Genomic DNA, 19,462 nt, shown 5'->3' with positions numbered 1-19,462 from the left:
TTGGGACTCAGGAACTGAGTTTCCCCGCAAGCTTTAAATTGAACGTAGTCGGCTTTTTCAAGATGATTCAAACTGACTATTTTCCAAATTGATAACTATTCGAGAAATTCAGCAGGTAATTTAACCAATTACTATGCTTATGAGAGGAGAACGCGACTGTGATCATCTTTCAATAAACGTGTGTTTAATTTAGCATGTCATAGGCAAGTAGCTAGCTAATGTTAGCTGAATGTCAATTCACTTATCTCGCTAACTTGAATTTACTCAGAAACTAGCTAGTGTCATTGAGCGTCGGTTAATTCCGAGAATTTTCTGATTCGTTTCACTAGCTATGTGAAGTAACAGAACATTGTCATTCTGTATCCGTCATGGTTTAGTTGACGCTACTCAGCTAGACTTAGTCAATAGCCAGGGTTCCTAGCTAAATAGCTAGCTACGTTAGCTATACCTTACGCCAGTTTAGTTAAGTAGTTGTCGCGTCACAATCTCAACATTTTCAAATATTTTACCAGAGTGAGAATGTGGCGTCTATGATGTGCTTGGTAAATCATACTACTGCTGTTGTTGAAGTCCGTTAACTAGCTAGGCTTTCTCAAGTTTCCGCGGCTTTTCTCGGTGGATGACGTTGGCAGTTAACCATTCACAGTGGCTAATTAGTGAGTTATAACTATCTTTGGTACCTTGCCTGTACTGATCATTAATTATTGGGACATGACAGTAGCAAGCGAGCCAACCAGAGTGCTTAGCCAAATATGTTTATAACTAACCCTCTCGTTGTTCTGTGGCTTAGTGAGCACCTAACACGTTTTCTCGTTGCTAGTTAACGTTAGCTGCTACATTTTCAATCATGTGCGGGCGCCCACTAAGGCACTTATCAGATCAGTTTGCGTTGGTTGATGACCTGCTGACTAGCTACCAAACTTATCGAGCTAAGCTACTCATTTAAACTGTTCAGATGAATGTGGAGCCATTTTAGTGAGTTAACGATGTGGTTTAGTTCTATTTTATCAGACTGATGTATCGTCCTGTGCATTTTCAGAGTAGTTGTTTTTCCCCTGCTTGGTGCATCCCTTAGCTCTAGTCTAGAGCAGACTAGTATTCTGCCAGCAGCGCACACGATGACGTCACCTCTCGTATGGTAATGCCGAAACCTTCAAAATAAAAGGCCACGTTATATGACATTGTAATATGGATAACTCGTTCAAATCATATAGAATTGTTATCAATGGCCACTTTTATTGTGCCAACAAGAAAATGCAATAGGTCATTTGTGAAAACAAAAAATATATGTTTTTAAAAATATCACTTTCGGCCGTGGGTAGGGCGTCATTGTAAATAAGATTTTGTTCTTAACTGACTTGCCTAGTTCAATAAAGGTTACACACACCACCACCACTGACCAAAACGTTATTTTGTTGGCATTGACATATTACCAGTAAAACATAATCAAACCTATTTATTTTACTTTCTGTGCTGTTTCGTTGTTCAGTCTTTCATTCTCAACCAGGATTTCATCACACATGTCAAGCACTGAAGTTTCAGCTCTGTCTGTCCTTGGCCTCTTCCTTGGTGCGCACTGTCACTGTGTCCGTTTACATCTTGTCCAGCTGTGTATGTAACATTTCACGTAAACCATGTGTTTTGTCTGCATCGAAGTAGCGGTCCTTGTACATAGCATTGAGCATGGTGGTGACACCGAATCGCTTGTTCACAGCCTGTGTCGGCAGTTTTGTTGAGCAGGCGTTTCAATGCCATGACAGAGGGTATCACGTCTGCTGCAGGTGCAGTTGATGAATTTATTTCTCTAGTCAGTTGGTTCGAATGGAGTTAGCTAGTGTGTTCATGTGCCATTGAAATGGCAGCAGCGGTATGACAACCAGCACATTCATGAGCATGCAATACTACTTTCCTCAGTACGAAATCCTCGACGACCCACTGTGCTGTCAGACTCGGCATGCTCATGGGGCTGATATCGCTCGTCCAAATGTCTGTCGTGAAGCTAATAGCAGTGCCGCTATTACTGTGTAACTCCGGTAGGGCAACATCTGAAAAAAAGTGCACTTGGTAGTGTGTACTGGTGCTCGACCAGTCAGCGAAAGCCAACATCACCCACGACAGAACGGTTGATTGTCAAGGGCAATAAATTCCATTATCTTGGCGTTAATGGATTTCACCTTGGAGTTGTTGAGCTGAAATGTTCTTACTCTTTCAAATGACTGCTGGACTTGTTGACTGCTCGATCCACACAGCAGACATTGGGCTATGTTAGGAAGGCTGTGTTATATAGGTATTTGTAAGTCGCTCTGTAAGTCGCTCTGGATAAGAGCGTCTGCTAAATGACGTAAATGTATGCACGTCAGCTTTGACGTCTGTTTTGCACATCGGCGTTAAACTAGACATCGGGTCGATGTTGGCATTTCTAGCTAATATCGGCCGATTCCAATATGTTCAACGATATATCGTGCATCCCTAACTGGTATAAATAATACAATATTAAATATTTAAGTATTTCAAATTATCCATTCATATTTCCAAACACTTGTACTGCACTAGAGTTAAAAAATAATAATCTGTATTTAATAAGTTTAATGCCTTTTCAGGAGCGCTCTTAATAAAATGTAAATCCAATCGTGCTGCAGGAGGAAGGGTCATCTATATCCTGCTGCAGGAGGAAGGGTAATCTATATCCTGCTGCAGGAAGAAGGGTCATCTATATCCTGCTGCAGGAAGAAGGGTCATCTATATCCTGCTGCAGGAAGAAGGGTCATCTATATCCTGCTGCAGGAAGAAGGGTCATCTATATCCTGCTGCAGGAAGAAGGGTCATCTATATCCTGCTGCAGGAAGAAGGGTCATCTATATCCTGCTGCAGGAAGAAGGGTCATCTATATCCTGCTGCAGGAAGAGGGGTATTCTATATCCTGCTGCAGGAAGAAGGGTCATCTATATCCTGCTGCAGGAAGAAGGGTCATCTATATCCTGCTGCAGGAAGAAGGGTCATCTATATCCTGCTGCAGGAAGAAGGGTATTCTATATCCTGCTGCAGGAAGAAGGGTAATCTATATCCTGCTGCAGGAAGAAGGGTAATCTATATCCTGCTGCAGGAAGAAGGGTAATCTATATCCTGCTGCAGGAAGAAGGGTAATCTATATCCTGCTGCAGGAAGAAGGGTCATCTAGAACAGATGTAGTTGTGAATGTTTTCACCTGTTGATCAAGCTTGTTGCTAATTGTTTTGACATGCTCGGTATTGTCATTCTGGAGTCTTTGTTTGAAAATTCCTATTTTGTGTCGATTAACAATGTCCCCTGGCTTTTCAAAAGATTGTGCTACTACACAGTGTACAAACCAAATAAATAGGTTTATCAACATTTTAATGTCGACAATGTGAAATCTTCTAGACCAGTGTTTCCCAACTTTTTGTGAACCGTGGCACACCTTGATGTGATATACAATTCTGCGGCACACCTACAATTTCTCCATGTATTTATTGATAATGACCTCCATCTCTTCATGTATTTATTGATAATCATCTATTTTCTGTAACATATGTTTTATTGCTAAACTAGGGCTCCAAGTGGCGCAGTGCCTTGGACCGCTTCATCTCAGTGCAAGAGGCGTCACTATAGTACCCGGTTCGAATCCAGGCGTCACTATAGTACCTGGTTTGAATCCAGGCGTCACTATAGTACCGGGTTCGAATCCAGGCGTCACTATAGTACCTGGTTTGAATCCAGGCGTCACTATAGTACCCGGTTCGAATCCAGGCGTCACTATAGTACCGGGTTCGAATCCAGGCGTCACTATAGTACCTGGTTCGAATCCAGGCGTCACTATAGTACCGGGTTCGAATCCAGGCGTCACTGTAGTACCTGGTTCGAATCCAGGCGTCACTATAGTACCGGGTTCGAATCCAGGCGTCACTATAGTACCTGGTTCGAATCCAGGCGTCACTATAGTACCGGGTTCGAATCCAGGCGTCACTATAGTACCTGGTTTGAATCCAGGCGTCACTATAGTACCTGGTTCGAATCCAGGCGTCACTATAGTACCTGGTTCGAATCCAGGCGTCACTATAGTACCTGGTTCGAATCCAGGCGTCACTATAGTACCTGGTTCGAATCCAGGCGTCACTATAGTACCTGGTTCGAATCCAGGCGTCACTATAGTACCTGGTTCGAATCCAGGCGTCACTATAGTACCTGGTTCGAATCCAGGCGTCACTATAGTACCGGGTTCGAATCCAGGCGTCACTATAGTACCGGGTTCGAATCCAGGCGTCACTATAGTACCGGGTTCGAATCCAGGCGTCACTATAGTACCGGGTTCGAATCCAGGCGTCACTATAGTACCGGGTTCGAATCCAGGCGTCACTATAGTACCTGGTTCGAATCCAGGCGTCACTATAGTACCGGGTTTGAATCCAGGCGTCACTATAGTACCTGGTTCGAATCCAGGCGTCACTATAGTACCGGGTTCGAATCCAGGCGTCACTATAGTACCGGGTTCGAATCCAGGCGTCACTATAGTACCGGGTTCGAATCCAGGCGTCACTATAGTACCGGGTTCGAATCCAGGCGTCACTATAGTACCGGGTTCGAATCCAGGCGTCACTATAGTACCTGGTTCGAATCCAGGCGTCACTATAGTACCTGGTTCGAATCCAGGCGTCACTATAGTACCTGGTTCGAATCCAGGCGTCACTGTAGTACCTGGTTCGAATCCAGGCGTCACTGTAGTACCTGGTTCGAATCCAGGCGTCACTATAGTACCGGGTTCGAATCCAGGCGGCGCACAATTGGCCCAGAGTCGTCTGGATTTGGCCAGAGTAGGCAGAATTTGAATTCGTAACTGTCTTGTCTAATTAAAAAGGATTTATTTGAAATATTTTCTTAGTTCCTTACCCATGATGGTTAATTTGTGTGTACACCTTTTAAGAGCGTCACGCGAATCTAAACCAGAAAAAACTTCTTATGGCTGCAATCCCGTTAACGGGATCGATATGACAACAGCCAGTGAAAGTGCAGGGCGCCAAATTCAAAACAGAAATCTCATAATTAAAATTCCTCAGACATTCATGTATCTTATACCATTTTAAAGGTAATCTTGTTGTTAATCCCACCAAAGTGTCCGATTTCAAATAGGCTTTACGACGAAAGCACCACAAGCGATTATGTTAGGTCACCACCAACTCACAGAAAAATTCTGCCATTTTTCCAGCCAAAGAGAGGAGTCACAAAAAGCACAAATAGAGATAAAATTATCACTAACCTTTGATATTCATCAGATGACACTCATAGGACTTCATATTACACAATACATATGTGTCTTGTTCGATTAAGTTCATATTTATATCCAAAAACCTCCGTTTACATTGGCGCCATGTTCAGAAATGCCTCCAAAATATCCAGAGAAATTGCAGTGAGACACGTCAAATAACAGAAATACTCATCATAAACTTTGATGAAAGATACATGTTTTACATAGAATTAAAGATAACACTTACTCTTAATGCAACCGCTGTGTCAGATTTCAAAAAGCTTTACAGCAAAACACAATATTCAATAATCTGAAATCAGCGTTCAGCCACAAAAGCAAGCCATACAGTTACCCGCCAAATTGTGCAGTCAACAAAACTCATAAAAAGCATTATAAATCTTCACTTACCATTGCTGATCTTCGTCGGAATGCACTCCCAGGACTCCCACTTCCACAAGAAATGTTTGTTTTGTTCGGTAATGTCCATCATTTATGTCCAAATAGCTATTTTTGTCGCGTGTGGTATACAAATCCAACGTCAGGGAAGCGAGTTCACTAAAACCTGACGAAATGTCCAAAAGTTCCGTAACAGTCAGTAGAAACATGTCAAACGATGTATTGAATCAATCTTTAGGATGTTTTTAACATAAATCTTAAATAACGTTCCAACCGGAGAATTACATTGACTTCAGATGAGCGATGGAACGGAGCTATCTCTCATGTGACCGCGCATGGTCAAAGAATGGTCACCTCAGGGCAGACCTGACTAATTCTCCTCTCATCCGGCCCCCCTTCACAGTAGAGTCATCAGACAAAGTTCTACAGACTGTTGACATCTAGTGGAATCCGTAGGAAGTGAAAACTCATCCATATCTCGCTGTGATTTCAATGGGAGCTTGGTTGAAAATCTACCAGCCTCAGAATTTCCACTTCCTGTTTGGATTTTTTCTCAGGTTTTTGCCTGCAATATGAGTTCTGTTATACTCACAGACATAATTCAAACAGTTTTAGAAACTTCAGAGTGTTTTCTATCCAATACTAATAATACTAATAATATAATGCATATATTAGCAACTATGACTGAGGAGCAGGCTGTTTACTCTGGGCACCTCTGTGCACCTTTCATCCAAGCTACTCAATACTGCCCCTGCAGCCATAAGAAGTTAAAATATGTTTTAGTTTTAAACAGTTTGGGCTACAGAGGAGTGGTTTTCTGTATTGTAAAGGTGCAACCATGTACACGAAGCCACTCTGTTTGTTTCTAGAGCAGAGGCTGTGGTAAAGCTGAGCCCAGAGCCATATATTAAGAAATAAATGACACAACCCTATCAGACTTAGTTGTGCTAACTGTTTTTATAGACAAAAGTAAAATGACACAAATGACTTTGCTGGTGATGCGCACCCCTCAGGTGATACAAATGTAACAACCGCATGAGCACACTGGACTGGAACCAACCATACAGATGGAACCATGTGTAACCATTTCATGTATTATCTGACCAACACTAGGGCTCCCAAGTCAACTTTACATGTTTATAAGTCAGGGTTATAAAAAATGGTCAAGATTAGGAAAGGTTTTGCAGCACACCTGAGAGTTCCTCAAGCAGCACACCTGTTGGAACCATTGGTATAGACTCAGGCACACACCTGTGTGTATTTCCAATTCGAAGAGTAGATGTAAATATTATTTTGATTTTCTAGTTAATAGAATGACAACATTAGGTTTAATTTAATAATTAGACAGATCGAAACTGACTTTAAAGTGGAAGTTTTTATTTAAGGTCCTTGGACTTTGGACCATAAGGAGTAATTCATTATTTCTCTCCTCTTTCTGTGCTGTAGCTGAGTGAGGCTGGAGTTGGATGGGATGGACAGTAAGGGACGGTCTCTGCCCTCGATGCCAGAGGCACTCAACCCAGTCAGCATGAAGCAGCCGTCTGAGCCCCTGGGGGGGAGGAAGGGTCGGGGTGGGGGGGCCCTGGGGGCGGACCCGGCCCTGCTGATGGACAAGGCAGCTGCCCAGCTGGCTGTGACGCTCCAGGACAGTGTTCTAAACAACATGGCTGCCCATGGTCATAACCATAACAACCACAGGCATGAGAGGCTGAAGGACCTGACGTCCCTCATGCTGAACGGAGACCAGGACAAGCTGCCCAAGCTGTGCCCCCCTGAGCCCCCCACCCTGAAGGGTGCTGAGTCCCACCCCAGCCCCCAGAGGAAGGCCAACTCCCCCGAGATTAAACTGAAGATCACCAAGATGGTGTCCAAGGGGAAGCCGCCGCGCTTCGAGCCGTGCTGTGGAGAGGGACCCAACCTGCCCACGGATACTGAGGGCCTCGTGGCTCTAGCCAGCAAGGAGGGGAGGAGAAAGAGAAGACCCATTAAACTCAAACACAGCTCTACCTCTAACCCTGTTCCCGTGGAGGTGTCTGCTGCCAGTCAGCCAGAGGAGGGCACTGCTACCCCACAACAGGTGGGGGAGCTCTACTTCTCTAGTTCAATACAATGTTATTCTGTAGTAGACCATAAAAGAGAACATGAACTGTATCTTTATCTGCCTTAACAAACACTTTGGATTATAGAAAGTCTTCTTGTTGTTATATCAAGATCAACTTCATCTTACACTCCTTGTGAGTCCTTGTTTCTGAGAGTCCTGATAGTCAGCGTTGATTTGGTTTCTGACCGCGTGTTGTGCTTTCTCTCAGATCCAGCAGGTCAGTACTCTGGTGGGGTTGGAGGAGGAGAGCCTGGAGGAGGAGGAGTCTATCCCTGTCCATGCAGGGTTCTCCGTGGGTGATGTGGTGTGGACCAAGGTGTCAGGTTATTCCTGGTGGCCCTGCATGGTGTCCACTGATCCAGAACTCAACACACACCTCAAACACAAAGGTACTACACAAACACAATGCAGCGTTGTACTTCAGACACACACTGATCTTTCTGTTCCCAGGTTCTGATATGGTTTTGCTCCTTTTATTTCCTCAGCAATTAACAGCCGGACAGCTGGAATCATGTACCACGTCCAGTACTTTGGAGACACCCTGGAGAGAGGCTACATCTTTCAGAAGAACATGGTGTCATTCAGGGGGGAGGAGCAATATGTCGAGCTCTGCCATGGCAACAAACAACCTGCCTCCCGGGTCGTCCACAGGAAGGTCAGATGTGATTTATTAGGATCCCTATTAGTCAACACCAATGGGGACAGCTGGTCTTACTGGGGTCTCCATTAGTCAACACCAATGGGGACAGCTAGTCTTACTGGGGTCTCCATTAGTCAACACCAATGGGGACAGCTGGTCTTACTGGGGTCTCCATTAGTCAACACCAATGGGGACAGCTAGTCTTACTGGGGTCTCCATTAGTCAACACCAATGGGGACAGCTAGTCTTACTGGGGTCTCCATTAGTCAACACCAATGGGGACAGCTAGTCTTACTGGGGTCTCCATTAGTCAACACCAATGGGGACAGCTAGTCTTACTGGGATCTCCATTAGTTAACGCCAATGGGGACAGCTAGTCTTACTGGGGTCTCCATTAGTCAACGCCAATGGGGACAGCTAGTCTTACTGGGGTCTCCATTAGTCAACGCCAATGGGGACAGCTAGTCTTACTGGTGTCTCCATTAGTCAACACAAATGGGGACAGCTAGTCTTACTGGGGTCTCCATTAGTCAACACCAATGGGGACAGCTAGTCTTACTGGGGTCTCCATTAGTCAACACCAATGGGGACAGCTGGTCTTACTGGGGTCTCCATTAGTCAACACCAATGGGGACAGCTAGTCTTACTGGGGTCTCCATTAGTCAACACCAATGGGGACAGCTAGTCTTACTGGGGTCTCCATTAGTCAACACCAATGGGGACAGCTAGTCTTACTGGGGTCTCCATTAGTCAACACCAATGGGGACAGCTAGTCTTACTGGGGTCTCCATTAGTCAACACCAATGGGGACAGCTAGTCTTACTGGGGTCTCCATTAGTCAACACCAATGGGGACAGCTAGTCTTACTGGGGTCTCCATTAGTCAACACCAATGGGGACAGCTAGTCTTACTGGGATCTCCATTAGTTAACGCCAATGGGGACAGCTAGTCTTACTGGGGTCTCCATTAGTCAACGCCAATGGGGACAGCTAGTCTTACTGGGGTCTCCATTAGTCAACGCCAATGGGGACAGCTAGTCTTACTGGGGTCTCCATTAGTCAACACCAATGGGGACAGCTAGTCTTACTGGGGTCTCCATTAGTCAACACCAATGGGGACAGCTAGTCTTACTGGGGTCTCCATTAGTCAACGCCAATGGGGACAGCTGGTCTTACTGGGGTCTCCATTAGTCAACACCAATGGGGACAGCTAGTCTTACTGGGGTCTCCTGGTGACCAATCAGCTACATGGGCTAGCACGCAATGGGGACAGCTAGCTTACTGGGGTCTCCATTAGTCAACGCCAATGGGGACAGCTAGTCTTACTGGGGTCTCCATTAGTCAACACCAATGGGGACAGCTAGTCTTACTGGGGTCTCCATTAGTCAACGCCAATGGGGACAGCTAGTCTTACTGGGGTCTCCATTAGTCAACGCCAATGGGGACAGCTAGTCTTACTGGGGTCTCCATTAGTCAACACCAATGGGGACAGCTAGTCTTACTGGGGTCTCCATTAGTCAACGCCAATGGGGACAGCTGGTCTTACTGGGGTCTCCATTAGTCAACACCAATGGGGACAGCTAGTCTTACTGGGGTCTCCATTAGTCAACACCAATGGGGACAGCTAGTCTTACTGGGGTCTCCATTAGTCAACGCCAATGGGGACAGCTAGTCTTACTGGGGTCTCCATTAGTCAACGCCAATGGGGACAGCTAGTCTTACTGGGGTCTCCATTAGTCAACACCAATGGGGACAGCTAGTCTTACTGGGGTCTCCATTAGTCAACACCAATGGGGACAGCTAGTCTTACTGGGGTCTCCATTAGTCAACGCCAATGGGGACAGCTAGTCTTACTGGGGTCTCCATTAGTCAACGCCAATGGGGACAGCTAGTCTTACTGGGGTCTCCATTAGTCAACGCCAATGGGGACAGCTGGTCTTACTGGGGTCTCCATTAGTCAACACCAATGGGGACAGCTAGTCTTACTGGGGTCTCCATTAGTCAACGCCAATGGGGACAGCTAGTCTTACTGGGGTCTCCATTAGTCAACACCAATGGGGACAGCTAGTCTTACTGGGGTCTCCATTAGTCAACGCCAATGGGGACAGCTAGTCTTACTGGGGTCTCCATTAGTCAACGCCAATGGGGACAGCTAGTCTTACTGGGGTCTCCATTAGTCAACGCCAATGGGGACAGCTAGTCTTACTGGGGTCTCCATTAGTCAACACCAATGGGGACAGCTAGTCTTACTGGGGTCTCCATTAGTCAACGCCAATGGGGACAGCTAGTCTTACTGGGGTCTCCATTAGTCAACACCAATGGGGACAGCTAGTCTTACTGCGGTCTCCATTAGTCAACACCAATGGGGACAGCTAGTCTTACTGGGGTCTCCATTAGTCAACACCAATGGGGACAGCTGGTCTTACTAGGGTCTCCATTAGTCAACGCCAATGGGGACAGCTAGTCTTACTGGGGTCTCCATTAGTCAACGCCAATGGGGACAGCTAGTCTTACTGGGGTCTCCATTAGTCAACGCCAATGGGGACAGCTAGTCTTACTGGGGTCTCCATTAGTCAACACCAATGGGGACAGCTAGTCTTACTGGGGTCTCCATTAGTCAACGCCAATGGGGACAGCTGGTCTTACTGGGGTCTCCATTAGTCAACACCAATGGGGACAGCTAGTCTTACTGGGGTCTCCATTAGTCAACACCAATGGGGACAGCTAGTCTTACTGGGGTCTCCATTAGTCAACACCAATGGGGACAGCTAGTCTTACTGGGGTCTCCATTAGTCAACGCCAATGGGGACAGCTAGTCTTACTGGGGTCTCCATTAGTCAACGCCAATGGGGACAGCTAGTCTTACTGGGGTCTCCATTAGTCAACACCAATGGGGACAGCTAGTCTTACTGGGGTCTCCATTAGTCAACACCAATGGGGACAGCTAGTCTTACTGGGGTCTCCATTAGTCAACGCCAATGGGGACAGCTAGTCTTACTGGGGTCTCCATTAGTCAACGCCAATGGGGACAGCTAGTCTTACTGGGGTCTCCATTAGTCAACGCCAATGGGGACAGCTGGTCTTACTGGGGTCTCCATTAGTCAACGCCAATGGGGACAGCTAGTCTTACTGGGGTCTCCATTAGTCAACGCCAATGGGGACAGCTAGTCTTACTGGGGTCTCCATTAGTCAACACCAATGGGGACAGCTAGTCTTACTGGGGTCTCCATTAGTCAACACCAATGGGGACAGCTAGTCTTACTGGGGTCTCCATTAGTCAACACCAATGGGGACAGCTGGTCTTACTGGGGTCTCCATTAGTCAACACCAATGGGGACAGCTAGTCTTACTGGGGTCTCCATTAGTCAACACCAATGGGGACAGCTAGTCTTACTGGGGTCTCCATTAGTCAACGCCAATGGGGACAGCTAGTCTTACTGGGGTCTCCATTAGTCAACGCCAATGGGGACAGCTAGTCTTACTGGGGTCTCCATTAGTCAACACCAATGGGGACAGCTAGTCTTACTGGGGTCTCCATTAGTCAACGCCAATGGGGACAGCTAGTCTTACTGGGGTCTCCATTAGTCAACACCAATGGGGACAGCTAGTCTTACTGGGGTCTCCATTAGTCAACGCCAATGGGGACAGCTAGTCTTACTGGGGTCTCCATTAGTCAACACCAATGGGGACAGCTAGTCTTACTGGGGTCTCCATTAGTCAACACCAATGGGGACAGCTAGTCTAACTGGGGTCTCCATTAGTCAACACCAATGGGGACAGCTGGTCTTACTAGGGTCTCCATTAGTCAACACCAATGGGGACAGCTAGTCTTACTGGGGTCTCCATTAGTCAACACCAATGGGGACAGCTAGTCTTACTGGGGTCTCCATTAGTCAACGCCAATGGGGACAGCTAGTCTAACTGGGGTCTCCATTAGTCAACGCCAATGGGGACAGCTAGTCTTACTGGGGTCTCCATTAGTCAACGCCAATGGGGACAGCTAGTCTTACTGGGGTCTCCATTAGTCAACACCAATGGGGACAGCTAGTCTTACTGGGGTCTCCATTAGTCAACGCCAATGGGGACAGCTAGTCTTACTGGGGTCTCCATTAGTCAACACCAATGGGGACAGCTAGTCTTACTGGGGTCTCCATTAGTCAACGCCAATGGGGACAGCTAGTCTTACTGGGGTCTCCATTAGTCAACACCAATGGGGACAGCTAGTCTTACTGGGGTCTCCATTAGTCAACACCAATGGGGACAGCTAGTCTAACTGGGGTCTCCATTAGTCAACACCAATGGGGACAGCTGGTCTTACTGGGGTCTCCATTAGTCAATGCCAATGGGGACAGCTAGTCTTACTGGGGTCTCCATTAGTCAACACCAATGGGGACAGCTAGTCTTACTGGGGTCTCCATTAGTCAACACCAATGGGGTCAGCTAGTCTTACTGGGGTCTCCATTAGTCAACACCAATGGGGTCAGCTAGTCTTACTGGGGTCTCCATTAGTCAACACCAATGGGGACAGCTAGTCTTACTGGGGTCTCCATTAGTCAACGCCAATGGGGACAGCTAGTCTTACTGGGATCTCCATTAGTCAACGCCAATGGGGACAGCTAGTCTTACTGGGATCTCCATTAGTCAACGCCAATGGGGACAGCTAATCTTACTGGGGTCTCCATTAGTCAACACCAATGGGGTCAGCTAGTCTTACTGGGGTCTCCATTAGTCAACGCCAATGGGGACATTTAGTCTTACTGGGGTCTCCATTAGTCAACACCAATGGGGACAGCTAGTCTTACTGGGGTCTCCATTAGTCAACACCAATGGGGACAGCTAGTCTTACTGGGGTCTCCATTAGTCAACACCAATGGGGACAGCTAGTCTTACTGGGGTCTCCATTAGTCAACACCAATGGGGACAGCTAGTCTTACTGGGGTCTCCATTAGTCAACACCAATGGGGACAGCTAGTCTTACTGGGGTCTCCATTAGTCAACACCAATGGGGACAGCTAGTCTTACTGGGGTCTGACACGTGACGAAAATACATTACAGACAAAAGACTTTACAATTTACATTTAAAAACATGAACATGTAGTGTGTGTGTGCCTCTATCAGTTCCACATACATGTCAGTTCATACACACACAAGTCGGTCACATGTCAGTTCATACACACACAAGTCGGTCACATGTCAGTTCATACACACACAAGTCGGTCACATGTCAGTTCATACACACACAAGTCGGTCACATGTCAGTTCATACACACACAAGTCGGTCACATGTCAGTTCATACACACACAAGTCGGTCACATGTCAGTTCATACACACACAAGTCAGTCACATGGGGGAGAGGCGTTGTGCTGTGAGGTGTTTCTTCATTGGTCTGTTGAAACCAGGTGTGCCGCTCACCTGCTCTATATAAGATGGAAGGGAGTTCCATGCACTTATTGCTCTGTATAATACTGTACGTTTCCTTGAATTTGTTCTGGACCAGGGGACTGTGAAAAGACCCCTGGTGGCATGTCTGGTGGGGTCAGAGCTGTGTGTTAGTTGACTAGGCAAACAATTTGGGATTTCCAACACATTGTTTCTTATAAAAACAAAGAAGTGTCAGTCTTTCCTCAACTCTTAGCCAAGACTGGCTGCATAGTATTAATATCAGCCCTCTGATTACAATGAAGAGCAAGACGTGCCTCTGTTCTGGGCCAGCTGCAACTTAACTAGGTCTGGACCACACGACTGGACAATAATAATAAAAAATATATAAAAAACTAGAGACTGCAGGACTTTGTGGAGTGTGGTGTCAAAAAAGCACAGTATCACTTTATTTATTTATTTTTAAATTTTATCCCCTTTTCTCCCCAATTTCCGTGGTATCCAATCGCTAGTAATTACTATCTTGGAGAGACGAAGGTCGAAAGTATCACTTTATTATGGACAGACCTCTCCCCATCTTTACTACCATTGAATCTATAGGTTTTGACCATGAGTTTACAATCTAAGGTAACGTCAAGTAATTTAGTGAACTTGTTCAACAGCCACACCATTCATTACCAGATTCAGCTGAGGTCTAGAGCATAAGGAATGATTTGTACCAAATACAATGTCTTCGTTTTAGATGTTCAGGACCAGTTTATTACTGGCCACCCATTCCAAAACAGACTGCAACTCTTTGTTAAGGGTTTCAGTGACTTCATTAGCTGTGGTTGCTGATGCGTATATGGTTGAATCATCAGCATACATGGACACACATGCTTTGTTCAATGCCAGTGGCAGGTCATTGGTAAAAAATAGAAAAGAGTAGAGGGCCTAGAGAGCTGCCCTGCGGTACACCACGCATTACATGTTTGACATTAGATGCTTCCATTAAAGAAAACCCTCTTTCTATTAGATAGATAGCTCTGAATCCACAATATGGCAGAGGTTGAAAAGCCATAACACAAGTTTTTTCAACAACAGGTTATGGTCAATAATATCAAAGGCTGCATTGAAATCTAACACTACAGCTCCCACAATCTTTTTATTATCAATTTCTTTCAACCAATCATCAGTCATTTGTGTCAGTGCAGTACATGTTGAGTGTCCTTCTCTATAAGCATTCTGAAAGTCTGTTGTCAATTTGTTTAAAAGAGTAATAGCATTGTATTTGATAAAACACAATTTTTTCCCAACAGTTTGCTAAGAGCTGACAGCAAGCTGATTGGTCTGGTGTTAGAACCAGTAAAGGCCGCTTTACCACGCTTGGGTAGCGGAATGACTCTGACTTCCCTCCAGGCCTGAGGACAAAGACAGATAGGAGTGGCTATAGAGTCAGCTACCATCCTCAGTAGCTTTCCATCTAAGTTGTCAATGACAGGAGGTTTGTCATTACTGATCGATAACAATCATTTTTGCACATCTCCCACACTAACTTTACAAAATTCAAACTTGCAATACTTTTCTTTCATTATTAGTTTTTAATGCATGAGTACGAAGGCTCACTGCTTGTTGTTGGCATTTCCTGCCTAAGTTTGCCCACTTTGCCAATTAAGTAATTAGGGTTGGGCGATATGGCCTAAAACTGAGCGATTCATATATATATATATATATCTTGATAAAAAAAATGTTTTTCTCTAAATAAGCTTTGTTGTACAATTTAAAGGTCAAATCCATTTAAACAGTCAGCAATAATATCATGAATTCAGAGTTTGTGAAATTATACATGAGTCTCACAGTTGAAGTGTACCTATGATAAAAATACCAATGGTTCCAACAGGCTGAATATACAGGCTGTTCGGGAAGTATTCAGACCCCTTCCCTTTGTCCACATTTTGATACGTTAGCCTTATTCTAAAATTGATTTACAAAAATTACTCATCAATCTACACACAATACCCCGTAATGACAAAGCGAAAATAGGTTTTTAGGAAGTTTTGCAAATTCATATAAAAAAACATCTTGTTTACATAAGTATTCAGACCCTTTGCTATGAGACTTGAAATTGAGCTCAGGTGCATCCTGTTTCCATTGGTCATCCTTGAGATGTTTCCACAACTTGTTTGGAGTCCACTTGTGGTAAATTCAATTGATTGTACATGATTGGAAAGGCACACACCTGTCTATAAGGTCCCAGAGTTGACAGTGCATGTCCGAGCAAAAACCAAGCCATGAAGGCCTCCCGAGTGGCACAGTGGTCGAAGGCACTGCATCGATTCTGTGTTTGAGTCCAGGCTCTGTCGCAGCTGGCCGCAACCGGGAGACCCACGGTGCGGCGCACAATTGGCCCAATGTCGTCGTTCGGGTTAGTGAAGGGTTTGGCCGGCAGGGATGTCCTTGTCCCATCGCGCACTAACAACTCCTGTGGCGGGCCGGGCGCAGTACTGCCGGGCGCAGTACACGTTTGCCAGGTGTACGGTGATTCCTCCGACACATTGGTGCGGCTGGCCCCGCAAGTGGGGATTGTGTCAAGAAGCAGTGCGGTGTGTTTCGGAGGACGCACGGCTCTCGACCTTCGCCTCTCTCTCGTCCGTACGGGAGTTGCAGCGATGAGACAAGACTGGAACTACCAATTGGATACCACAAAATTGGGGAGAAAAAGGGTTAAACTTTAACAAAAAAATTAGGTCAAAGGAATTGTCCGTAGAGCTCCGAGACAGGATTGTGTTGAGGGACAGATCTGGGGAAGGGTACAATTTTTTTTTCAGCATTGAAGGTCCCCAAGAACACAGTGAAGAAGTTTGGTGGAGCTGGCCGCCCGGCCAAACTGAACAATCGGGGGAGAAGGGCTTTTGTCAGGGAGTTGACCAACAACCCGATGGTCTCTCTGACAGAGGTCTGGAGTTCCTCTGTGGAGATGGGAGAACATTCAAGAAGGACCACCATCTCTGCAGCACTCCACCAACTAGGCCTTTATGGTAGAGTGGCCAGTTGGAAGTCTCTCCTCAGTAAAAGGCACATGACAGCCCGCTTGGAGTTTGTCAAAAGGCACCTAAAGGACTAAGACCATGAGAAACACGATTCTCTAGTTTGATGAAACCAAGATTTAACTCTTTGGCCTGAAAGCCAAGCGTCACGTCTGGAGGAAACCTGGCACCATCCCTACGGGGAAGCATGGAGGTGGCCGCATCATGCTGTGGGGATGTTTTTCAGCGGCAGGGACTGGGAGACTAGTCAGGATCGAGGGAAAGATGAACAGAGTAAAGTACAGAGAGAGATCCTTTATGAAGTCCTGAGCAGGTTATCAGACTGGGGCGCAGGTTCACCTTCCAACAGGACAACGACCCTACACACACATCCAAGACAATGCAGGCTGGCTTTGGGACAAGTCTCTGAATGTTCTTGAGTGGCCCAGCCAGAGCCCAGACTTGTACCTGATCTAACATCTCTGGAGAGAACTGAAAATAGCTGTGCAGCGATGCTCCCCATCTAACCTGACGGAGCTTGAGAGGATCTGCAGAGAAGAATGTGAGAAACTCCCCAAATACAGGTGTGCCAAGCTTGTAGAGTCATACCCAAGAAGACTCGAGGCTGTAATCGCTGCCAAAGGTGCTTCAACAGAGTACTGAGTAAAGGATCTGAATACTTATGTAAATGTGAGATTTCAGTTTAAATGCGTAATACATTTGCAAAAATGTCTAAACCTGTTTTGTCTTTGTCATTATGGGGTATTGTGTGTAGATTGATGAGATATATACAGTTTAAGTCTGAAGTTTCCATACACCTTAGCCAAATGCATTTAAACTCAGTTTTTCACAATTCCTGACATTTAATCCAAGTAAAAATTCCCTGTTTTAGGTCAGTTAGGAAAACCACTTCATTTTAAGAATGTGAAATGTCAGAATAACAGTAGAGAATGATTTATTTACAGCTTTTATTTCTTTCATCACATTCCCAGTGGGTCAGAAGTTTACATACACTCAATTAGTATTTAGTAGCATTGCCTTTGTTTAACTTAGGTCAAACGTTTCGGGTAGCCTTCCACAAGCTTCCCACAATAAGTTGGGTGAATTTTGGCCCATTCCTCCTCACAGAGCTGGTGTAACTGAGTCAGGTTTGTAGGCTTCCTTGCTCGCACACGCTTTTTCAGTTCTGCCCACATCAGTTCTATGGGATTGAGGTCAGGGCTTTGTGATGGCCACTCCAATACCTTGACTTTGTTGTCCTTAAGCCATTTTGCCACAACAAGCTTTAACTTCCTGACTGATGTCTTGAGATGTTGCTTCAATATATCCACATAGTTTTCCGTCCTCATGATGCCATCTATTTTGTGAAGTGCACCAGTCCCTGCAGGAAAGCACCCCCACAACATGATGCTGCCACCCCCGCGCTTCACGGTTGGGATGGTGTTCTTCGGCTTGCAAGCCTCCCCCTTTTTCCTCAGCAATACATAATACAATAATTGGGTTTAATTATTTATTTACTAAATACCTAACTAATCACACAGAATTACATATACACAGAATGAATCATACCTTGATTACAAATTACGTCATAAAGGAAAACGTCCCTAGCGGACGGAACAGATATGACAGCTGGTTACACAAAAGAAAAGGGGGCTGGTTTCGAGTGAAAGTGCGGGAAGACTTGAGGAACCAAGGGAGAAGCCATGCTATCGTAAATACAGTATCCTATGCATTCTAAATTACCGCCCATTTGGAAAAGGAAAATGCAATAAATATTTACTCTGAGCTGCGCTTCAATAGGTTGGTGGTAGATGGAAGGCCGTGTTGCCCAACCGGGTCCTTTGTCCTTTGAAGAGTGTCTCTGCTGGTGAACGGGATACGCTGTAGTGTCGTCGTTGTGTGGTAGACGGGATACTCTGTCTGTCCTTTCCTAGCCCAGGTTTGTAGCTGCTGTTGCTAACTCAACGGCTAGGAGGTATCACTTCTGTAGTGAATAAGAGTTCAAAGTTCATACCATTTGCAACCAAAGCTCACGCTGAGGTTGGCTTAGTTCTTTAGTTGACATGTTAGTCCTTTTAACGCAGAGGCTGCAGACCTCACGTACTTGGAACAGCAGGTTATATTGTCGTCAAGGCTTGAACTCTGTACTTTGCTCCGTTCATCTTTGCCTCGATCCTGACTAGTCTCTCAGTCCCTGCTGGAAGGGATGGTGCCAGGTTTCCTCCAGATGTGAAGCTTGGCATTCAGGCCAAAGAGTTGAATCTTGGTTTTATCAGAACAGAGACTCTTGTTTCTCATGGTCTGAGAGTCCTTCAGGTGCCTTTTGGCCGTCTGTCATGTGCCTATTACATAGGAGTGCCACTCTGCTGCACTCCACCAATCAGGCCTTTATGGTAGAGGAAGTTGTCTTTCTGGAAGGTTCTCCCATCTCCACAGAGGAACTCTGGAGCTCTGTCAGAGTGACCATCGGGTTCTTGGTCACCTCCCTGACCAAGGCCCTTCTACCCAGATTGCTCAGTTTGGCCAGGCGGCCAGCTGTAGGAAGAGTCTTGGTGGTTTAAAAACTTCTTCCATTTAAGAATGTTGGAGGCCACTGTGTTCTTGGTGACCTTCACTGCTGCAGAAGTTTTTGGTACCCTTCGCCAGATCTGTGCCTCGACACAATCTTGTCTCGGAGCTCTACG

At 45.7% G+C, this 19,462-nt stretch overlaps 1 protein-coding gene across 2 annotated transcripts in view; it reads left to right on the top strand.

Annotated features, from left to right (window-relative positions):
• Window positions 1–19,462, top strand: part of LOC139563577 (histone-lysine N-methyltransferase NSD2-like) — an 83,043-nt gene continuing 63,581 nt past the window's right edge. For both annotated transcript variants that reach the window (XM_071382364.1, XM_071382363.1), the window contains exons 1-4: window positions 1–115; window positions 7,100–7,730; window positions 7,963–8,143; window positions 8,240–8,409. In XM_071382364.1, coding sequence (XP_071238465.1) covers window positions 7,125–7,730; window positions 7,963–8,143; window positions 8,240–8,409 — 957 coding nt within the window. In that variant the 5' untranslated portion in view covers window positions 1–115; window positions 7,100–7,124. The remainder of the gene's footprint in view (window positions 116–7,099; window positions 7,731–7,962; window positions 8,144–8,239; window positions 8,410–19,462) is intronic.

The sequence above is a fragment of the Salvelinus alpinus genome, chromosome 34, assembly GCF_045679555.1.
Source record: "Salvelinus alpinus chromosome 34, SLU_Salpinus.1, whole genome shotgun sequence".
Lineage (NCBI taxonomy): Eukaryota > Metazoa > Chordata > Actinopteri > Salmoniformes > Salmonidae > Salvelinus > Salvelinus alpinus.
Note: the sequence above shows the minus strand (reverse complement) of the source record. Positions and strands in the feature narration are given on the sequence as shown.